Here is an 18264-nt window from a genome sequence, read left to right as displayed (position 1 = left end):
TGGAATGAAGTAGGTGGCGCTGGTGTCGCCGGCCTGGCGGCGTCGGTGTGTGGGAGCTGTAACGGCTCACCGCTCTCTGCCGGGGTTTTAACATAGGGATATCTTTGAGTGTAGCTCCGTGGTTGTGATCCTTTCACTCCCCCTTGGTTATACCGGCGTCTTCCTTGGAGAAGACGCTCGATCTGGGGTAGTAACCCCAGCATTCCTGAAAGCTCTTTTTTCTCTGGTATATCTAGCAATTTATACCTAGAAATTCGTGCATGAATGGAATTTCACCGGGTGACATGGGGCCTTCCTCAGAAATAGATTTTTCCTTTGTCAAAATCCCTTTTATATACTGTATACTGTTCTGTATTTATATTGTACCAAACTGAAATGCTTTCAACTTATAACCATATTAACTTGCGCACAGTATGTACCGTCATTAAGAAACACTATTGTCTGGAAGGGTAGGAAGTATCGTAGCCAGTCACTGAGCATTAACAGTTTTACCTATCTGCTGCCTGACTGGTAGCTACAGTACGATGCTTTGTATGTTTTTTAGGAAAGAAAGACATGACAAAGGTAAACTTTACGAAGACAAAAGCTGAGTTACTGAACAATACTTGTGATTACGTGGCAAATGACATGAGAGAGAGAAAATTGCCAGTTCCCTCTATGCAGCTTAATTCTATCCTTGAGAGATTAAAGAGAAGAATTTTGTTTTAATGTCCATACACCATTAGTAACCATATTCTGAAGCAAAAAAAAAAATAGTGTACAGGCAGTCCCTGGTTGTTGGCAGGCTCAGTTATTGGTGATCCAGTTTTACAGGTGCCAAAAATCGATGATTTCCACTTATCGGCACTGATGATTGGATATTGGCACTGATACATACCTAACAGAGGCGCTGATAATCGAAAATCGGTGATTTTAGGTGCCAATAAGCCCAGTTAAAGTGCCGAAAATCGCCAATTTTTGGTTATTGGCGATTTTCGGTTATCATACTGTCAGAATGGAACCCCTGCCGATAACCAGGGACTGCCTGCATTTTGTTGCTGAAGAATCTCTGAACCAACAATTTTGCACTCAAAGTAAGAAGAAGGAATTCATTCTATCCTTCATGTAATTAGTAAAATACATACACTATTAAAAACTACGTATTTTATTCAAAACACACGAACTTATGTCATCATTAGCTTCTCTGAGCAAAACGTTCTTTCTCAGACAGAATACAGCTAAAAACTTGATTGGCTGGTTGGTTGCCATGGAGATCTGCTACCCAGTGACAGCCCTCTACATCTCCTTAGTTCTATTTATAGACATATGTTGTGACTGCACTAAGTTTGAACGTTACCATGATCATGATTATTTGACTGCTGATGGCAAAAATTACTCAATAATTTGCTTTATATAATTATTTCTTCATGAAAACAAGAATTAATTTTAACTTTAATATAGTGATTTGGAAAATCCCATAACAGTCTTTCATGGTGATGCATCATCAGTTGCGAATCCTATTCCCAGACCGTCCTCAGATTTACGACTGCAAACTGATGACGTTAGTAACAATAAAAAACAACCCTCTCCAAGATCGATATGATGAAATGTATTTTACAGTCTTACTAATTGTAAACATTCACAAGTTGAATTACAGTTATTTTGATAATATATGTTTTTGCATTTTACTGAATGTTTTTGTTGAAAACAAATGTGTTAGTCAACTTATGGTCTTAATTGTCCCATATTTTATTACCAATGATCTTAATTATCTCACATTCATTTAGCAGTATATCAATATAAATAATAGTAAACTATAATGAATAAATAACTAAAATAAAAAAGCTTGAAAAAGGGAAAAAAATGCTTTTGCTGCAATAGTGATGTTTGATTATGCTCCTGACCCCACAGTTCGGAAATCCAAAAAATGACAAAAACCAAATTACATCTGGCCCCGAGGATTTCAGGTAAAGGTTTGTGTACCTGTAATCTAAATTTCATTACTGTACTTTTAATTTTAGAGACTCCACTTCTCTTTACTTAACAATTATGCATTCATGTCTCGGCTTAGACGTCTACATACGCAGCTGAATTCTATCATTTTTATCATGTTTTAGTCTTCATTTTTCATCTTTTACCATGAGCTTTAATTCAAATGTTTCTACATTGGTTTATTATTCATACTCTTTATAAGAATAATGAAATACAGTATATTTATAGGTATTTATAGGCATATACAGTAAACCCCCTGTATTCATGGTCTCACAATTTGCGGACCCACCTATTCGCGGATTTCTCTATGTAATGGAACATATGCTGTACAGTATACACATTATTTGTTGAGAATCTGCCCATTCATGGTATTTTTCACTGAGAAATATTCACTAATTACTGTATTTTCATCTCATTTTCGTGACTAAATGCACTTTTTGTGATAAAACTATGAAAAAATACTCGGTAATGCTCGAGTTACTAAAGACTATAAATTATCGTGCATTGGTAACATGGATGAAACTCGACTGTAATTAAAATTGGAGAGACTATTTTAATCAAAACTACTGGGCATGAAAGAATACGTTACTGCTAGTTTTACACTGATAAACCATAAATATGTAAAGCTCGTATTATGATGAAATCAAGTGAAAATAGCGAAAATAGCCAAATTAATTTCACAACGAGACATATTTAAGTTATATGTTGACTTAAAAGCACTTTGTATAATGAAAAAACCTTGCCCCATATAAATAAAGTATTTAGAGTTTCATTTACACTAACTAGAAGGAAGAAAAGCGCTCTGAACTGAGTTAAATGCGGCGAAATAAACACTGCGTAAATGATTATCAAACCAAAACATTGATTGCTATGATCACAATTTATATTACAAAGGTAATATAAGAATATATACAATATTATTGGATACAGTGAATTAAGGCATAACATTTTAAAAGATCTGTGGAAAAGATGCATATTCGTTATGTTGATGTTTGTATAATACGATATGTAAATATAGAGTACAGTATAATATAGGCTAGGCTACCGTGTATTTATACGATATACGATAGTGTAGGCTAAGCTAATTCTTGCTTCTTATTCAATTTCTCTTTGTATTGAATTATCATAAGTCACTCTGCATGAACCTCCAGAATTAGCTGATATTAATAATTACTATACCGTGTATGTATAGAGTAAACTTTACAGTGTAGGCTAGGCTACCAAATATGTATACATGGTACCAAGTACCCTAGCATAGACTAGGCTAATATTCGAGATACGTTGTTTCCAACAAACAATGGTTTTTTTGAAACCTAACTCCATTATAAGTAGAATAATACCTGTATAAGCATTCTTTTTTTTTTTTTTTTTTTTTTTGAACTATCAGTATAGGCAGTTCTACTTGTTTTTAGAAGGGTTCTAAGTATTTGTGAGTTTTAGCTATTCATGGGGGGGCTACGCACCCCCCGCAAATATGGGGGGTTTACTGTACAGTTATTTTCAGTAGTTTTTTGTCTAGTTATAGGTGTTGGGTTATACTGGTGCTGTGTCTTATTACTTATTGGGTGTTAACTCTGCACCATTTAATTCGAATAATCCTTCTGGGTATGGACATATCAAGGATCATTTGCCTATGTGGCTTTCAAGGATGTTAAGTGTGCATGCATTCTAATTTAAAGAACCATTCATTTGAAAACATGTTTTCTTTTTATTAAACATGGTTCCAGTACTTTTTTTTTTTTTTATTAAATAGGGTTCTAGTCCAGGTACTTCTCCACCAGGAGCTCCTGCTGGTTCCTTCATGTAAAATATTTTTCAACAGCTTTCTTTTACTTAAACTGCTATTCAAGTGAAGCAAAAATAGATTTGGAATGTAACAGAAGTTGATTTTTCAAAAACTTTTCAGCACAGACCCATTACTTTAACCTTAATTTCCCTCCTCCCTGCAGTTCTGTTCTGTCACAGCTGCTTAGACAACGCAAGAAGTGGAACAGCCTGCCTCTGGAAATATATACCTGGCTAACTGTATACTGTAGTCATTTGTTAACATATTCAAAGTAGGAGAATTTAAGTCTCTGGGTATGTATGGAGCCACTAAAAGGCTCTGTAAAAGTAGTGGGTTTGTGATGAAGCAAGCTAGGTTTTATTATAAAAAAATATTAAATAATGACCTATCAATCATATGAGGTGGGTGAGTGATATAAGATGCATGCATCATAATGCTACTGTCTGTTGGTTGGATAAATACTGTGAGTCCAGGGGAATTTGAGTCTGCACTTTTTGGCAGTTTTGTGATTGATGGGTTTATATTAAAAAAAAAGTAGTTTTGTGTTAAAAAGAAACTATTTATCCTTGATAGGCAACAATAACTATTTTAAATTCTTCTGATCTTGTGTTATAGTTGTGTACCATCATGTACTCAAAGAGTCTTTCTTGTTGGATTATCTATTTTCAGAAAACCCACCTAATTGGTTGTCTTGGTACTCTGTCAAAATGCCTGATCAAGATGTTTCAAATATATGGTAAACGATTTAAATGCCTGATCAAGATGTTGCAAATATATGGTAAACTATTTTTTTTCTTGGACCAATTGTGTTGGTAAATGTAACACATTGCTTATGAGAAAAACCTTCAGTTCTTACAATTATTCTCTTTTTTTCTCTCTCTTTTCTGATGAGTAGGTTGACTTTGTAGTTCCAGTTCTATCCAAGCAGTTGTTATGCCAGATACAGGTTCGAGACTCAGACCCATCTACACTTCAAGAGATGCAGTATAACCGATTCGTGTATCGTCTTTTACTCGATGACTATGTTTCTAATATGAGCAAAAACTACAAATGTCGTGCATTATGTTCTCATGATAGTATGTCTGAGGTAAGATACTGCAAAAGTTTATGTATTTTATAGTTTTCAAAACAAAAAAATGTGTCACAGTATGTTGGTAAAAATATGGCTAATTCATTTCCATTATACAGTAATACTTCGAACTTACGCGAAATTAGGCTCCAGAACCCCTCGCATGGGAGGATTCGCGTAAGATTGGCACTGTTACTAAAAATGTTAATAAATGCTGATTTCCAGAGTTTAAACACTAAATATGACCCTAATCATGCTCCCAAAGTATTAAGCTAACTTTGAAATGAAATTAAAGTTACTGTAATTTCATTTCAAAATTAGCTTAATACATTACCCTTAAAAAAGAAGTAGTAAACGCCCCGTATTAGTGGTCTCATGATTCACGGACTCACCTGTTCGCGGATTTCTCTATGGAACATATATACGCATTATTCACAGAAAAATCTCCCATTCACGGTATTTTGCACTTGAGAAATATTCATAGGTATTGTATTTTCATATTTTCATGACCAAATGCACTTTTTGTGATAAAACTATTAAAATATACTCAGGTAGTGCTCCAATTACAATAATTCGCTTTACGATAATTTGATTTTGCAGTGGGGTAAGCAGTTAATACAGTTACAACAATATTTATAAAATATGTTTAAATTTCACGGGGGCACAGGCAGCAGCGTACAACCAGGCAGCGAGAGAGACAAATTACAATAGACCAACTTCTTTTCCTCCATCTCTTTATCCCATCTTCTAGTTAAAAAAGTAAAAGAGAATGATAAAGGTATTGTTAGTAACGTTATACTCTTGCGTAAATGCTTACAGCCATAAATAACCGAATGAGAAACTGTTGTTTTGCTTATCACTGAATCAGATAACAACAGCTGAATTGCTTGTATTTCAACCATTGTACGGTAATAGACAATTACGGTAGTTATAGTACAAATGACATAAGTAGAATAAGACTGATGTAAATAGTACAAATGATGTTAAGTAGAATAAGACTGATGTATTTTTACATTATACCCTTATTCGGTATGGATAAAAGATCGTAAAGGAAATATACTGCTAAATTTAAGCTGCAAGTTGTAGCTGAAGCTGAGAAAACAATGTTCAAACTGCTAGTGACTGTAAATTATCGTGCATCGGCAACATGGATGAAACTTGACTGCAATTAAAATTCGAGGGAAAGTATTTTAATCAAAACTACTGGGCATGAAAGAACACATTACTGCTATTTTTACGCTGATAAACAATAAATATGTAAGGCTCGTATTATGATGGAATCAAGTGAAAATAGCGAACTGAATTTTGATTTTTTGTTTACACAAAACAAACACCCCCAAACGGCCAACGTCGTCTATTAACAAAAAAAATAGCTAAATTAATTTCACAGCAAGACATATTTAAGTTATATTTTGACTTGAAAACACTTTGTATAATGAAAAATAACCTTGTCCCATATAAATAAAGTATCTAGAGATTCATTTACGCTAACCAGAAGTAAGAAAAGGCCTGAACTGAGTAAAATACGGTGAAATAAACTTACCATGTGATGGATTTTCAAACCAAAACATTTAATCACTACAATCATATTTCATAATGCAAAAGCAATAAGAGAATACTTATAGTATTATTGGATATAGTAAAGTAAAGCATAACTTTTTAAAAGATCCATTGAAAAGATGCATATTTGTTATATTGATGTTTGTATAATACCATATTAATATGTGAATATAGAGTACAGTACAGTATAATGTAGGCTAGGCTACCGTATATTTATATGATATACTACAGTGTAGGCTAAGCTAATTCTTGTTATTCAATTTCTCTTTGTACTGAATTATCATAAGTCAATCTCTATGAACCTCCAGAATTAGCTGATATTAATAATTACTATACCGTATATATATAGAGTATACTTTATAGTGTAGAAAGGCAATATAAGAATATAAATATATATACAGTATTATTGGATACAGTGAATTAAGGCATAACATTTTAAAAGATCCATGGAAAGGATGCATATTCGTTATGTTGATGTCTGTATAACATATGTGAATATAGAATACAGTAAAATGTAGGCTAGGCTACCGTTTATGTACATGATATACCGTAGTGTAGGCTAAGCTAAGTCGGTAGAACTATATAGTAGCTCCGCAGCGGCGACTGCCTTCTAACTCAACTTTTTCTACAGGTTTTTGGTTGCTAATTATGAATTTACCTTTAACTTTTGGCGCTCGAGTGTAATTAACCCCTGAAGTCCATCCAACAAGGGGTTTCCATACGCGGTCTTCACAAGACAGAGCACGGGTACGTCTGTTTCGAACGGTTCATATCCCGTCCGGCAAGTGCAATAACTTGTTGACTTATGGCACCCCCCCCCCCGGCCAGTACTAAACACGGCGAAGGGACATTCCATTTGGCCGACAACGAACAGATGCACCGCCAGTATCAGAACCCCTAAAAGTGTAGAAAAAACCAGTTGAAAAGGTAAAACCAGGCGCGGAGCTAATATATAGAATTACCGCTAATTCTTGTTTGTTATTCACTTTCTCTGTATGGAATTATCATAAGTCACTCTGCATGAACCTCCAGAATTAGTTGATATTAATAATTACTATACCGTGTATGTATAGAGTATACTGTATCGTGTAGGCTAGGCTACCATATTTGTATACATGGTACTGAATCCCCTAGTGTAGGCTAGGCTATATTCAAGATACGTTTTTTCCAACAAACGTTGGGTTTTTTGAAACCTAACCCCATCGTAAGTAGGATAATACCAGTATAAGCATTTTTAGTTTGTTTTTGTGTTTTTGAACTATCAAAATAGGCAGTTCTAAGTGTTTTTTAAAGGGTTCTAAGTATTCGTGGGTTCTAGCTATTCGCGGGGTGGTGTGGTATGCATCCCCTGCAAATATGGGGGCTTTACTGTAAATGGTAGAAATAAAAATAGAGTACAGTATCATAATGGTACTGTATTTGCCACACTAGATATGTACAAATACTAATGTTACCCCTAATTCATGGGATGCCATTTTTATTTTCCCTCACCGAGTAAAGGACGTTTTCTTTGTGTCGCTGGGTAAACTTCACAAAACACAGTTATAACAAAGGTATACAATTCAGTATAATAAAGAAAACATGTAAGTAATGTGCGTAGAGGTTAAAGATAAAATTGAATCAGTTCAAAATAATGTACTGTACAGGTAAAGATGTACAGAGAAATAATAAATGGTAAAAATATCTGTGAGTGCTAACACGAACAAGAGAGAGAGAGAGAAATACATATGCACAATAAAAATGTTGGACTGTAATTCAAATTTTCCATACCGATTTTACAATTAAGGGCACAAAAACTTATACAGTAAAATACTTTAAAAATTAAACAAACACTTCCTGCAGGGGTATCATATCTTTGAAAAGTGCAGTAACTTTCTGAATGGGTATCACATCTTCTACAAGTACATTAACTGTACATGCTGTAATTACATATAAAACAGTTGCAACAGCACTTTTCTCCAAGGTTAACAAAGTAATTTTTACAGAACAACACTAATACAACTCTTATTTATGTCTCTTACATGTTTTAGTACATTAACGAATTCATTTTATCAAACTGAACAACCTCATCTTGAGGTCATGTTGGATCCTAGTGACAAGGACTTTGCAAATGGGCATAATACAGTAAGTATACTGCCTTTGCATCATATTTATGTACAAAAATATAAATAATACAAATTTTCCATACCGATTTTACACTTAAAAGCATGAACTTGTAAATGTACTTAAAAAATTAAACAAACACTTTCTGCAAGGGTATCATCTTTGAAAAGTGCAGTAACTTTGGAAATGGGTAGCACATCTTGTAAAAGTATACTGTATGTGCTGTAATTACAGTACTGTACTGTACCTTTGTATCATATTCATTAATGTACAAAATTTAAAACTATACATTTTTCGTATAGATTTTACACATAAAAGCATGAAAACTTATAAATTACTTCAAAAATTAAACATAAACACTTCTGCAGGGTTTCTCGAGGATTTCGCAAATGTCGTGTGTCTGAAAAAATTGCATATGCTAATTACTTAGGTCCCAATGAAAAGTTTGCATGTCTGTGAATTCGCTCAACTTGAATTGCTTAAGGTTGAGGTATTACTGTACTGTGTTATTTGTTAGTCTTGTTAAACTGCTTTCTTTAAAACCACCTAGTGAGGATGGTTGGAGTGGATTATGGAAATTGAAGGAAACTGTTTGTGGGCTAAAGGATGCAGCAAAGGCATGGTATTGTAAGGTGGTATAAATGGTGGAGGAGCTTAAAGGTGAGAGAAGTAGATTAGAACCTAATATATTCTTTTGGAGGAAAGACAATAAATTGAATGGTATTTTATGTACACATGTAGATGATTTTTGTTATGGAGGAACTGAAGGATTTTTAAAGGAAACAGTTGGGAAATTGAAAGGGAAATTGCAATTAAGAGAACAAGAAAGTAAAAGTTTTAAGTATATAGGAGTAATGGTAGAGCAAAAGGAAAATAGAATGTCTTAGTCAGTGGCAGTATATAAATCCTACAAGAGAACCAGAAGCTAGAACATTTACAGTAATAGATTGTTAGGACAAAAGGAGTTAACAGAGTGTAGATCAGTGGTAGGACAGTTGAATTAGGTATCGCTACATACCATGCCAGAAATATTATAAGATATTAGTGAATTAAGTAAAGTTTTTATAAAAGGAATGACCCAAGATATGACAAAGCTGATTAAAATAGTGAGAAAAGCTAAGAACATAATGGAAGAAGTGAGTTAGAAGAAGAAAAGATTTATTGGGAAGCCTATGCAGATGCCTCATATGGGAATACAGTAAAGCCCCATATTCGCGTTCTCATGGTTCGCGGACTCACGCATTCGCGGGTTTCTCTGTGGAACATATCTAGCCATCATTCGTGGAAAATTCGCCCATTCGCGGTATTTTTCACTGAGAAATATTCACTAATCACTGTATTTTCATATAATTTTCATGAATAAATGCACTTTTTGTGATAAAACTATTAAAATACTCAGGTATAAGCATTTTTACAGGGTTTTTCTTGGTTTAAGCTATCAAAATGGGCAGTTCTAAGTGTTTTTAGGGGTTTTAAGCATTTATTTGCGGGGGGGGGCCGGTTGTGGGACGCATCCCCCGCGAATACGGGGGGTTCACTGTATTGGTTTATGTGATATCCTTGACAGATGGTAAGGGGAGAAGTCCCATATGGTGGAAATCCAGAAAATCAAGAAGAGTAGCAAATCAACCATTGGAGCAGAACCCCTGAGTGTTGGGGAGGCAATAGAAGGATTGGTATATTTCAGACTTTTATGAGAAGAGATAGTAGGAGAGAGAAAATTAGAAGCATTGGTTAAAACTGATAGCAAAACACTAATGACTGCAGTTAAATCAAGTACAGGAGTAAGTAGTAAGAGGTTAAAAATTGATGTTGCAGCAATAAGAGAAATAATAGAATCTGGAGAAATAAAGGAGGTGAGATGGATAAAAGGAAAACATCAAATAGCTGATGTGTTGACTAAAGCAAGTTTCAGGGGAAAATGTCAGAAATTACGTAGGAGGTAAAGAATTGGAGAATGGAGATTAGGATAAGAAGAGGTTGGAGGGGAGGGAGGAGATAAGTGTGATATTTGTCAGTTTTTTAAGTCTCATTATTCACATGAATAGGGGACAGGTAATTCAGTTCTAATATAGTATGTAGCTTTATAAATTTACAGTAATCATTATTATTTTGTTACATTAAATGGGTTTGTGAAGAAGGTGTAGCCGTTATACATTTAAGAAATATAGATAAAGTATGCTGTTAATTTTATTGGGTGTTTGTAAAGACAGTCATCTCAATATGTTTGGAATGGGGCAATGGTGGTTGTTGTGATGTCATAAGAAGTACGATAGATGGGAGTTGGAAAAACAAATGGTGATGGGTACAAATGAGATGGATAATATTTTATCCAATCACTTTGAAATATTAATGCAAATTGAAATACAGGAGGATGCTACTAAGGAAGTAACAGAGGAGGGTCGTGATGGACTGGAGATTAAAGATAAAAAAAAATGCCTTTGGAGAGAATACCACCCAAAATGAAGAAACCAACTATTATTAGAGAAACATAGTTAAACCAAAGACAAAGGAGATGAAAAAGGAACAAAAACCAGCTAAGAATATTAATTTATCTCATAAAGGAAAAGTAAAACCTATGAAGGAAGATGTTGAAAACACTGAAGAAGTGAAAGAGAACCATACCATAGATAACAATGATTATATCAAAGGAGAAGAGATTACTCCATCTCCAGTAATTAGTACAAGAGCAAATGAAAAAAGAAATATATATGATAATACATGTGGATGTAATGATCGTTTCATTGAATTATGCAATAACAACAAAAACATGACAAAAGATGGTCTAACAAGCATTACAAGAAATTTTATGAAATATAGAAAAAAAGAAACCACAGGTTTGAGTACCCATGAAAAATGTTGCATGTGCATTGAGCACTTAGTATATTATAAAGAAAACAAATGAATGCCATGAGTAAATTATTAGGAAAAATCCAAATTGATAATACAAAAAGAGAGTAAAACTCGACTGCTATAACAGAATATTTTCAATAGTTATACAGTGGAACATAAATGGTCTACAGGCCAGATTACACCTAGGAGAAGTACAACAGTCATTAAAAGAATATGAACCAATGATATTATGTTTACAACATGTCAACAATAGGTAAATATACCTTAGCATCAACATCACGAGAGGAAGAAGAAAATTTAGGTACTGCTATGTATGTACATAACAAAGTATGTTATGACAAAGTACCTGTAAACTTTACTGATCTGTAAATATCGAGTATTAGAATACAAAAAAAAACAATGATTATGTAATTTATAATTTATACAACCAACCTAATAAAAATTATGACAGTGACAAACTTAAAGAATTACTTAATAATGCCAAGGAAGCTACATTAATAGTAGGTGATTTTAATGCTCACAATCCAATGTGGGACTGTAATTGTACACTTAGAAACCACAATCTCCGACCCACCTAGGTCGTGCTCCAAGTTTATGAGCGGGGCCTTTCTGGACAGATTCTACCCTTCCCGCCCCTTCCCCACCCTTTCCTAACTACAACTTGGTAGGTTCAGCATTTTTTCTTGTTTCGATATTATACAGGTTGTAGAATTCAACACAGTGGTGTCTATATAATGATACGATGACTGCTTTGCATTATATGCAGCAAAATCATAAAAAAAAAACACCCAAAGCAAAATCCGGAAGAGTTCAAAAGGTGTTCGAGTGTGTTTCAGTCCACGATACTTGGTGTTGCCCGCCGTCTAGAAAGGCCCTGCTCATAAACTCGGAGAACGACCTAGGCGGGTCAGAGATTGTGGTTTCTGAGTGTACAGACTCAAATAGAGCAGGAAGTAAAATAGAAGAATTCATAGATTCATACGACATGTGCTGTATAAATGATGACAAAATCAGCACGTTTTTCTAAAACACATGGAACGTTTTCCTCAGTCGACTTAACTCTGTGTACAACAAACAGACAGATTGGACTGGAATATAGTTGACGACTTGCACACAAGTGATCGTTTCCCAATATTAATTTCCTTATTACCAAATAATCCCACCAAGCATGTCCCTCAATATAACATTTATAAAGCAGATTGGGAGCAGTATGAATTCCACACTAGAAATATCCCACCATTTGAATATTTAAAAGACCATAATGAAACTAATCAATTTCTTGTTGATTTCACTAAAAATGCTGCTGGTAAAGCAATACCAAAATCAAAAGCTCATCCAACAAAACACAAAGTCCCATGGTGGTCTGAAAAACTAACAGAATTAGTAAAAATAAAACACCAAATTAGAAGACAATTAGATAATTTGAATAGAAACTTCAATAAAATAAACATTACCGATATTAGAAGAAAATTTACAAAAATGGACTCTTATTATTAGAAATTGATACATTAAAACCTCTATATAACAAAATATCTGCAAAATTTAAAAGAGAAGTAATTCAAGGAAGAAACATTTCATGGAGGAAATATGTATCAGATCTCTAATAATACTCCCATGCAAAAAAATATGGGAAAAATTCAGGAAAATAAATGGTACCCATGTTAAACCACCTAGACATGCCATAGTAAAAGATGGGAAAAGAATACTTGATCCTAAAGAAATAAGTAATGCAATAGGAGAAAATTTAGCAAAAGTAGGTAGTGACAGAAATTTGGATGAGCATTTCCACACAAAGAAAAATAGTATAGAATTAATAACAATAAATTTTGAAACAATAGAAGATACATATTATAATAGAAAATTTAATAAGGAAGAGTTGGAATTTGCCCTGTTGATTAGCAATAAATCTGCCCTTGGAGGTGACAGTACAGACAGTCTCCAGTTTACGATGGGGGTTCTGTTCTGATGCCTCATCGTAAACCGAAAATCGTCATAAACTGAAATAATCGTCGAAAATCGTAAGAAAACCTTACTTTTAATCCTTTGAGTATCCTTTGGGTATCTTGAAAATGACATACCTGCATTTTTATTGAATCTTTCATGAAAAACCCTCCAAAATTTTACCATTCTGCTGTTTTGGAGCCATAGAGAGAGGGAGAGAGAGTGCCTCACTGCATATCTACTAGAAAAAGACTTGGAATTTCACAGAACTGCAGTGCTTCCCCATTTTTACTTTGAGTATCACCTTACATTAAATATAGATTAAATTATTATCCTATTACTACTGTATTAATCTTCGAAATAGGCAGTCCCCGGTTTACAATGGTTCCGACTTCTGACGTTCGAGGTTACTGGCGCTTTTCAAATATATTCATCAGAAATTATTTGTTTTGACGCATGTTCGGGGTTACGACGCTTTGCAGACGATCCGACGGAAGAAATTTGGCCCCAAAACGGCAGAATAATCATAATTTGAAGGTTTTTGATGTAAAACTCAATAATAATGCAGTTTACGTCATTTTCAATGCACCCAGAGCATTAAAAGTAAGGTTTTCTTATGATTTTTGATGATTTTCGACGATTTTCCGGTTTACGACGATTTTCGGGTTACGACGTGGCGCAAGAACGGAACCCCCGTCGTAAACCGGGGACCGCCTTTAATATAAAATTTCAAAGTCATCTTAAACATTAGTACCCTTTTCCAGCCAGAGAGAGAGAGAGAGAGAGAATGAATTACCACTACAACTTACATTCAGCCATTCTTGTGCTGGCACGGGCAAAAGAGAGAGAGAGAGAGGTTTATCTCCTTAATCTCTCAAGGAATGTTAATCCATTTCTCTTACTGCGACTGATAACGAAAAATTTTTTTTTTCTTTGTCTTCCAGAGATGTACTACTGTACTACCTTTACTACGCATTTTTAAGACACTATGAAGACACACACACAAACAGTGTGCATAGGTAAAGAGACTCAAATTAGCAGTATCTTTTCCTGAGAGAGTGAAGGGCTGAACTAAGTATCTATTTATATATCTATCCATTTCTCATTCTACCTTTTGGCGAGAGAGAGAGAGAAAAAGAGAGGAAGGAAAGAAGGGAGAAATTGATCTTCTACCCTTGGTCAGAAACGTCAAGTAGTTTGACATAGTTGACAGTTCCACCTTCTCCCATAGCTTCAAAGCTTTTGGGGAAAAGACAGGGTGTGATGTTTCTTTGTTTAAAAATTGAAATAATTTGCTTTAAAAATGCATAAATGTTGTAATTACAGTATATTTAATTAATAAAAATGCATAAATGTTGTAATTACAGTATATTATTATTATTTAATCTTATTAATATTTGAAAATTAGCACTCTCTCTCTCTCTCTCTCTCTCTCTCTCTCTCTCTCTCTCTCTCTCTCTCTCTCTCTCAGAGAGAGAGAGAGAGAGAAAAAATACCACTCGCCCTCCTTTTAGTGTATGCAGAGCCTGTGAGGTACAAGCTTTGTGGTTGGTTTAAATCCCACCCTTCCTGCCAATAGCATGTCATCAAAGGGGGTGAGATGGGGAGGAGGGAGATGTTACAAGTTGTTATTGGCTACTGTCAGTCCTTCCGGTCAATAGCGTATTGTCATGGAGAGAGGGGGTTGCTACGAGCTCTGTTATTGGCTACTTCTAATCCCTCGAGCTGATATCGTCTCGTCATGAAGCCTACGTCAAAGCAGTAAAAAATTGTCACAACTGATGACGGGATTTTAGTATATTTTTGTGTTTATATACACAGTAATCCATATTTCTTTAAAGGATATATGCAGTACATTTAAATCACGATAAGTGCCAAAATTTCAACCTTCGGTCAACTTTGACTCAACCGAAATGGTCGAAAAATGCAATTGTAAGCTAAAACTCTTACATTCTAGTAATATTCAATCATTTACCTTCATTTGGCAACAAACGAGAAGTCTCTAGCACAATATTTCGATTTATGGTGAATTTTTTAAAAAAACTTTTTCCTTACGTCCACTCTAACTATGCTGAAAATATCAGAAATTCTTTAGTCACTTTGTCGTAATTTTTGCACCGTTTTCTATAAGCCGTTACATAAAGTTTTATATATAAAAATGTGTGTAATTTCATGTAGAATACAACAAAAAATAACTCATGGTTGTAGCTTTTATCAATTTTGATATATTTTCATATAAATCACGATAAGTGCCAAAATTTCAACCTTTGGTCAACTTTGACTCGACCGAAGTGATCGAAAAATGCAATTGTAAGCTAAATCTCTTACATTCTAGTAATATTCAATCATTTACCTTCATTTTGCAACAAACAAGAAGTCTCTAGCACAATATTTCGATTTATGGTGAATTTTTTAAAAAACTTTTTCCTTACATCCACGCTAACTCTGCTGAAAATCTCAGAAATTCTTTAGTCACTTTGTTGTAATTTTTGCACTGTTTTCTATTAGCTGTTACATAAAGTTTTATATATGAAAATGTGCGCAATTTCATGTAGAATACAACAAAAAATAACCCATGGTTGTAGCTTTTATAAATTTTGACATTTTCATATAAATCACAATAAGTGCCAAAATTTCAACCTTCGGTCAACATTGACTCGACTGAAGTGGTAAAAAATGCAGTTGTAAGCTAAAACTCTCACATTCTAGTAATATTCAATCATTTACCTTCATTTTGCAACAAATGAGAAGTCTCTAGCACAATATTTCGATTTATGGGGAATTTTTGAAAAAACCTTTTTCCTTACGTCCGGGCTAACTCTGCTGAAAATCTTGTAAGAGCCTGACGCCGTCTCTCCCAAACATGTGTGTGTTTGTGTGTTTGTCGTCCATCGGAGTGGAAAAGACAATAAGAGCATCTCGTTTTCTTTCGCTAAAGGAATGCAATTTCAACCATACAATATTTTCGTCTGTTTCTCCCTCACCATTGTTGTCTTGATGTATGTACAATCACCACTACTTGCATTGCCATGCAAGCATTCTAATCATGTACTCATAATGTTCCAGTGGATCTTCTGTATCAAACTGTGTGTATGTGTCTGTTTGTGAAGACGCAAAACGTCTCGCCACTTCAATGGAAGACGAACACACGTGTTTGGAAGAGACGGCATCAGGCTCTTACAATCTCAGAAATTCTTTAGTCACTTTGTTGCAATTTTTGCACCGTTTTCTATTAGCCGTTACATAAAGTTTTATATATGAAAATGTGCGCAATTTCATGTAGAGTACAACAAAAAATAACTCATGGTTGTAGCTTTTATCAATTTTGACATATTTTCATATAAACCACGATAAGTGCCAAAATTTCAACCTTTGGTCAACTTTGACTCGACCGAAATGGTCGAAAAATGCGAATTGTAAGCTAAAACTCTTACATTCTACTAATATTCAATCATTTACCTTCATTTTGCAACAAACGAGAAGCCTATAGCACAATATTTCGATTTATGGTGAATTTTTTAAAAACTTTTTCCTTACATCCGCACATGCTAACTCTGCTGAAAATCTCAGAATTTCTTTAGTCACTTTGTCGTAATTTTTGCACCGTTTTCTATTAGCCGTTACATAAAGTTTTATATATGAAAATGTGTGCAATTTCATTTAGAATACAACAAAAAATAACTCATGGTTGTAGCTTTTATCAGTTTTTATATATTTTCATATAAATCACGATAAATAGAAAAAATTCAACCTTCGGTCAACTTTAACTAGACCGAAATAGTCAAAAACTGCAATTGTAAGCTAAAACTCTTACATTCTAATAATATTCACTCATTTACCTTCATTTTGCAACAAATGGAAAGTCTCTAGCACAATATTTCGATTTATGGTGAATTTTTGAAAAAAACATTTTTACGTCCACACGTTACGAATTCATGCATCATTTTGTGATAATATTTTCTCTGTGTTGCTTTGATCGTTTTACAATTTGTTATATACCAAAATCATCGCAATTTAGTGTACAATACAACGAAAAAAAAAATAACTCGGCTTAAACCGTTTTGCTCACAGCGCGATTTGTATACAATTATATATGAAAGATTTTTTTTTTTGCGCTGTCATATATTCCAATATTTATATATGATAATGATATTTTTTTCATTTCTGATGGTTGCATACTAAACTTCAGGCAATGAGAAAAAAAGGAGCCAAAAATGAACTCTTAACCTTAAAAAGTAAGAGTGCTGTGATTTTTTGAAAAAAACTTTCTTTCTGCTTCGGCGCTAACTCTCAAACCCCCCTCCATACGGCAGACACTTTTGTAAGTAGAGGCTCGGCGTTTAAGGGTTAATATTAATATTTTAAAATTAGTAAATTTTTTTATAAAAAATTTATTTAGTCATGAAAATAAAATAAAAATCAGTAATTAGTGAATACTGCTCTATGAAAAATCTGCGAATGCGAATTTTCTTCTGTTGTATGCATTGGACCGTGTCATCCGAAATATTACCGTGAAGAATCGTGAGAAAACCTTACTTTTAATCCTTTGGGTGTCTTGAAAACAACGAATCCTGCATTTTTTTATTGAATTTTTTATAATAGAACCCCTCCAAATACAGTATTGACCATTCTGTCGGTTTGGTTGCATATTTCTTCCGACCGCTGTCGTCCGAAATACCGTTGAAAATTGTAAGAAAATTTTACTGTTAATCCTTTGGGTGTCTTGAAAACAATGAATCTTGCATTTTTATTGAGTTATTCTTTAAAGAAACCTGTAAATATTGACCATTCTGCTGTTTTGGATGTATATTTCTTCCAATTGTCGTCGGACTGGCGTCGTCTGAAATACACCATCGAAAAACGAAACCTTACTTTTAATCCTTTGGGTGTCTTGAAAACAATATATCCTCCATTTATAATGAGTTTTTCAACAGAAAAACCTCCAAAATTTGATCATTCTGCCATTCTGGAGCCACATTTC

At 34.1% G+C, this 18264-nt stretch overlaps 1 protein-coding gene across 5 annotated transcripts in view; it reads left to right on the top strand.

The window, feature by feature from the left end:
• Positions 1-18264, top strand: part of LOC136840977 (uncharacterized) — a 263752-nt gene that overhangs the window by 146989 nt on the left and 98499 nt on the right. For 4 of the 5 annotated variants that reach the window (XM_067107982.1, XM_067107981.1, XM_067107980.1 and 1 more), the window contains exon 7: positions 4653-4844. In XM_067107982.1, coding sequence (XP_066964083.1) covers positions 4653-4844 — 192 coding nt within the window. Of the gene's footprint in view, positions 1-4426; positions 4536-4652; positions 4845-18264 lie in introns of those variants that run through there. The other variant, XM_067107983.1, reaches the window with a different exon arrangement.

Source organism: Macrobrachium rosenbergii, chromosome 8 (assembly GCF_040412425.1).
Source record: "Macrobrachium rosenbergii isolate ZJJX-2024 chromosome 8, ASM4041242v1, whole genome shotgun sequence".
Classification (NCBI taxonomy): domain Eukaryota; kingdom Metazoa; phylum Arthropoda; class Malacostraca; order Decapoda; family Palaemonidae; genus Macrobrachium; species Macrobrachium rosenbergii.
This window is presented reverse-complemented; position numbering and strand designations above follow the sequence as displayed.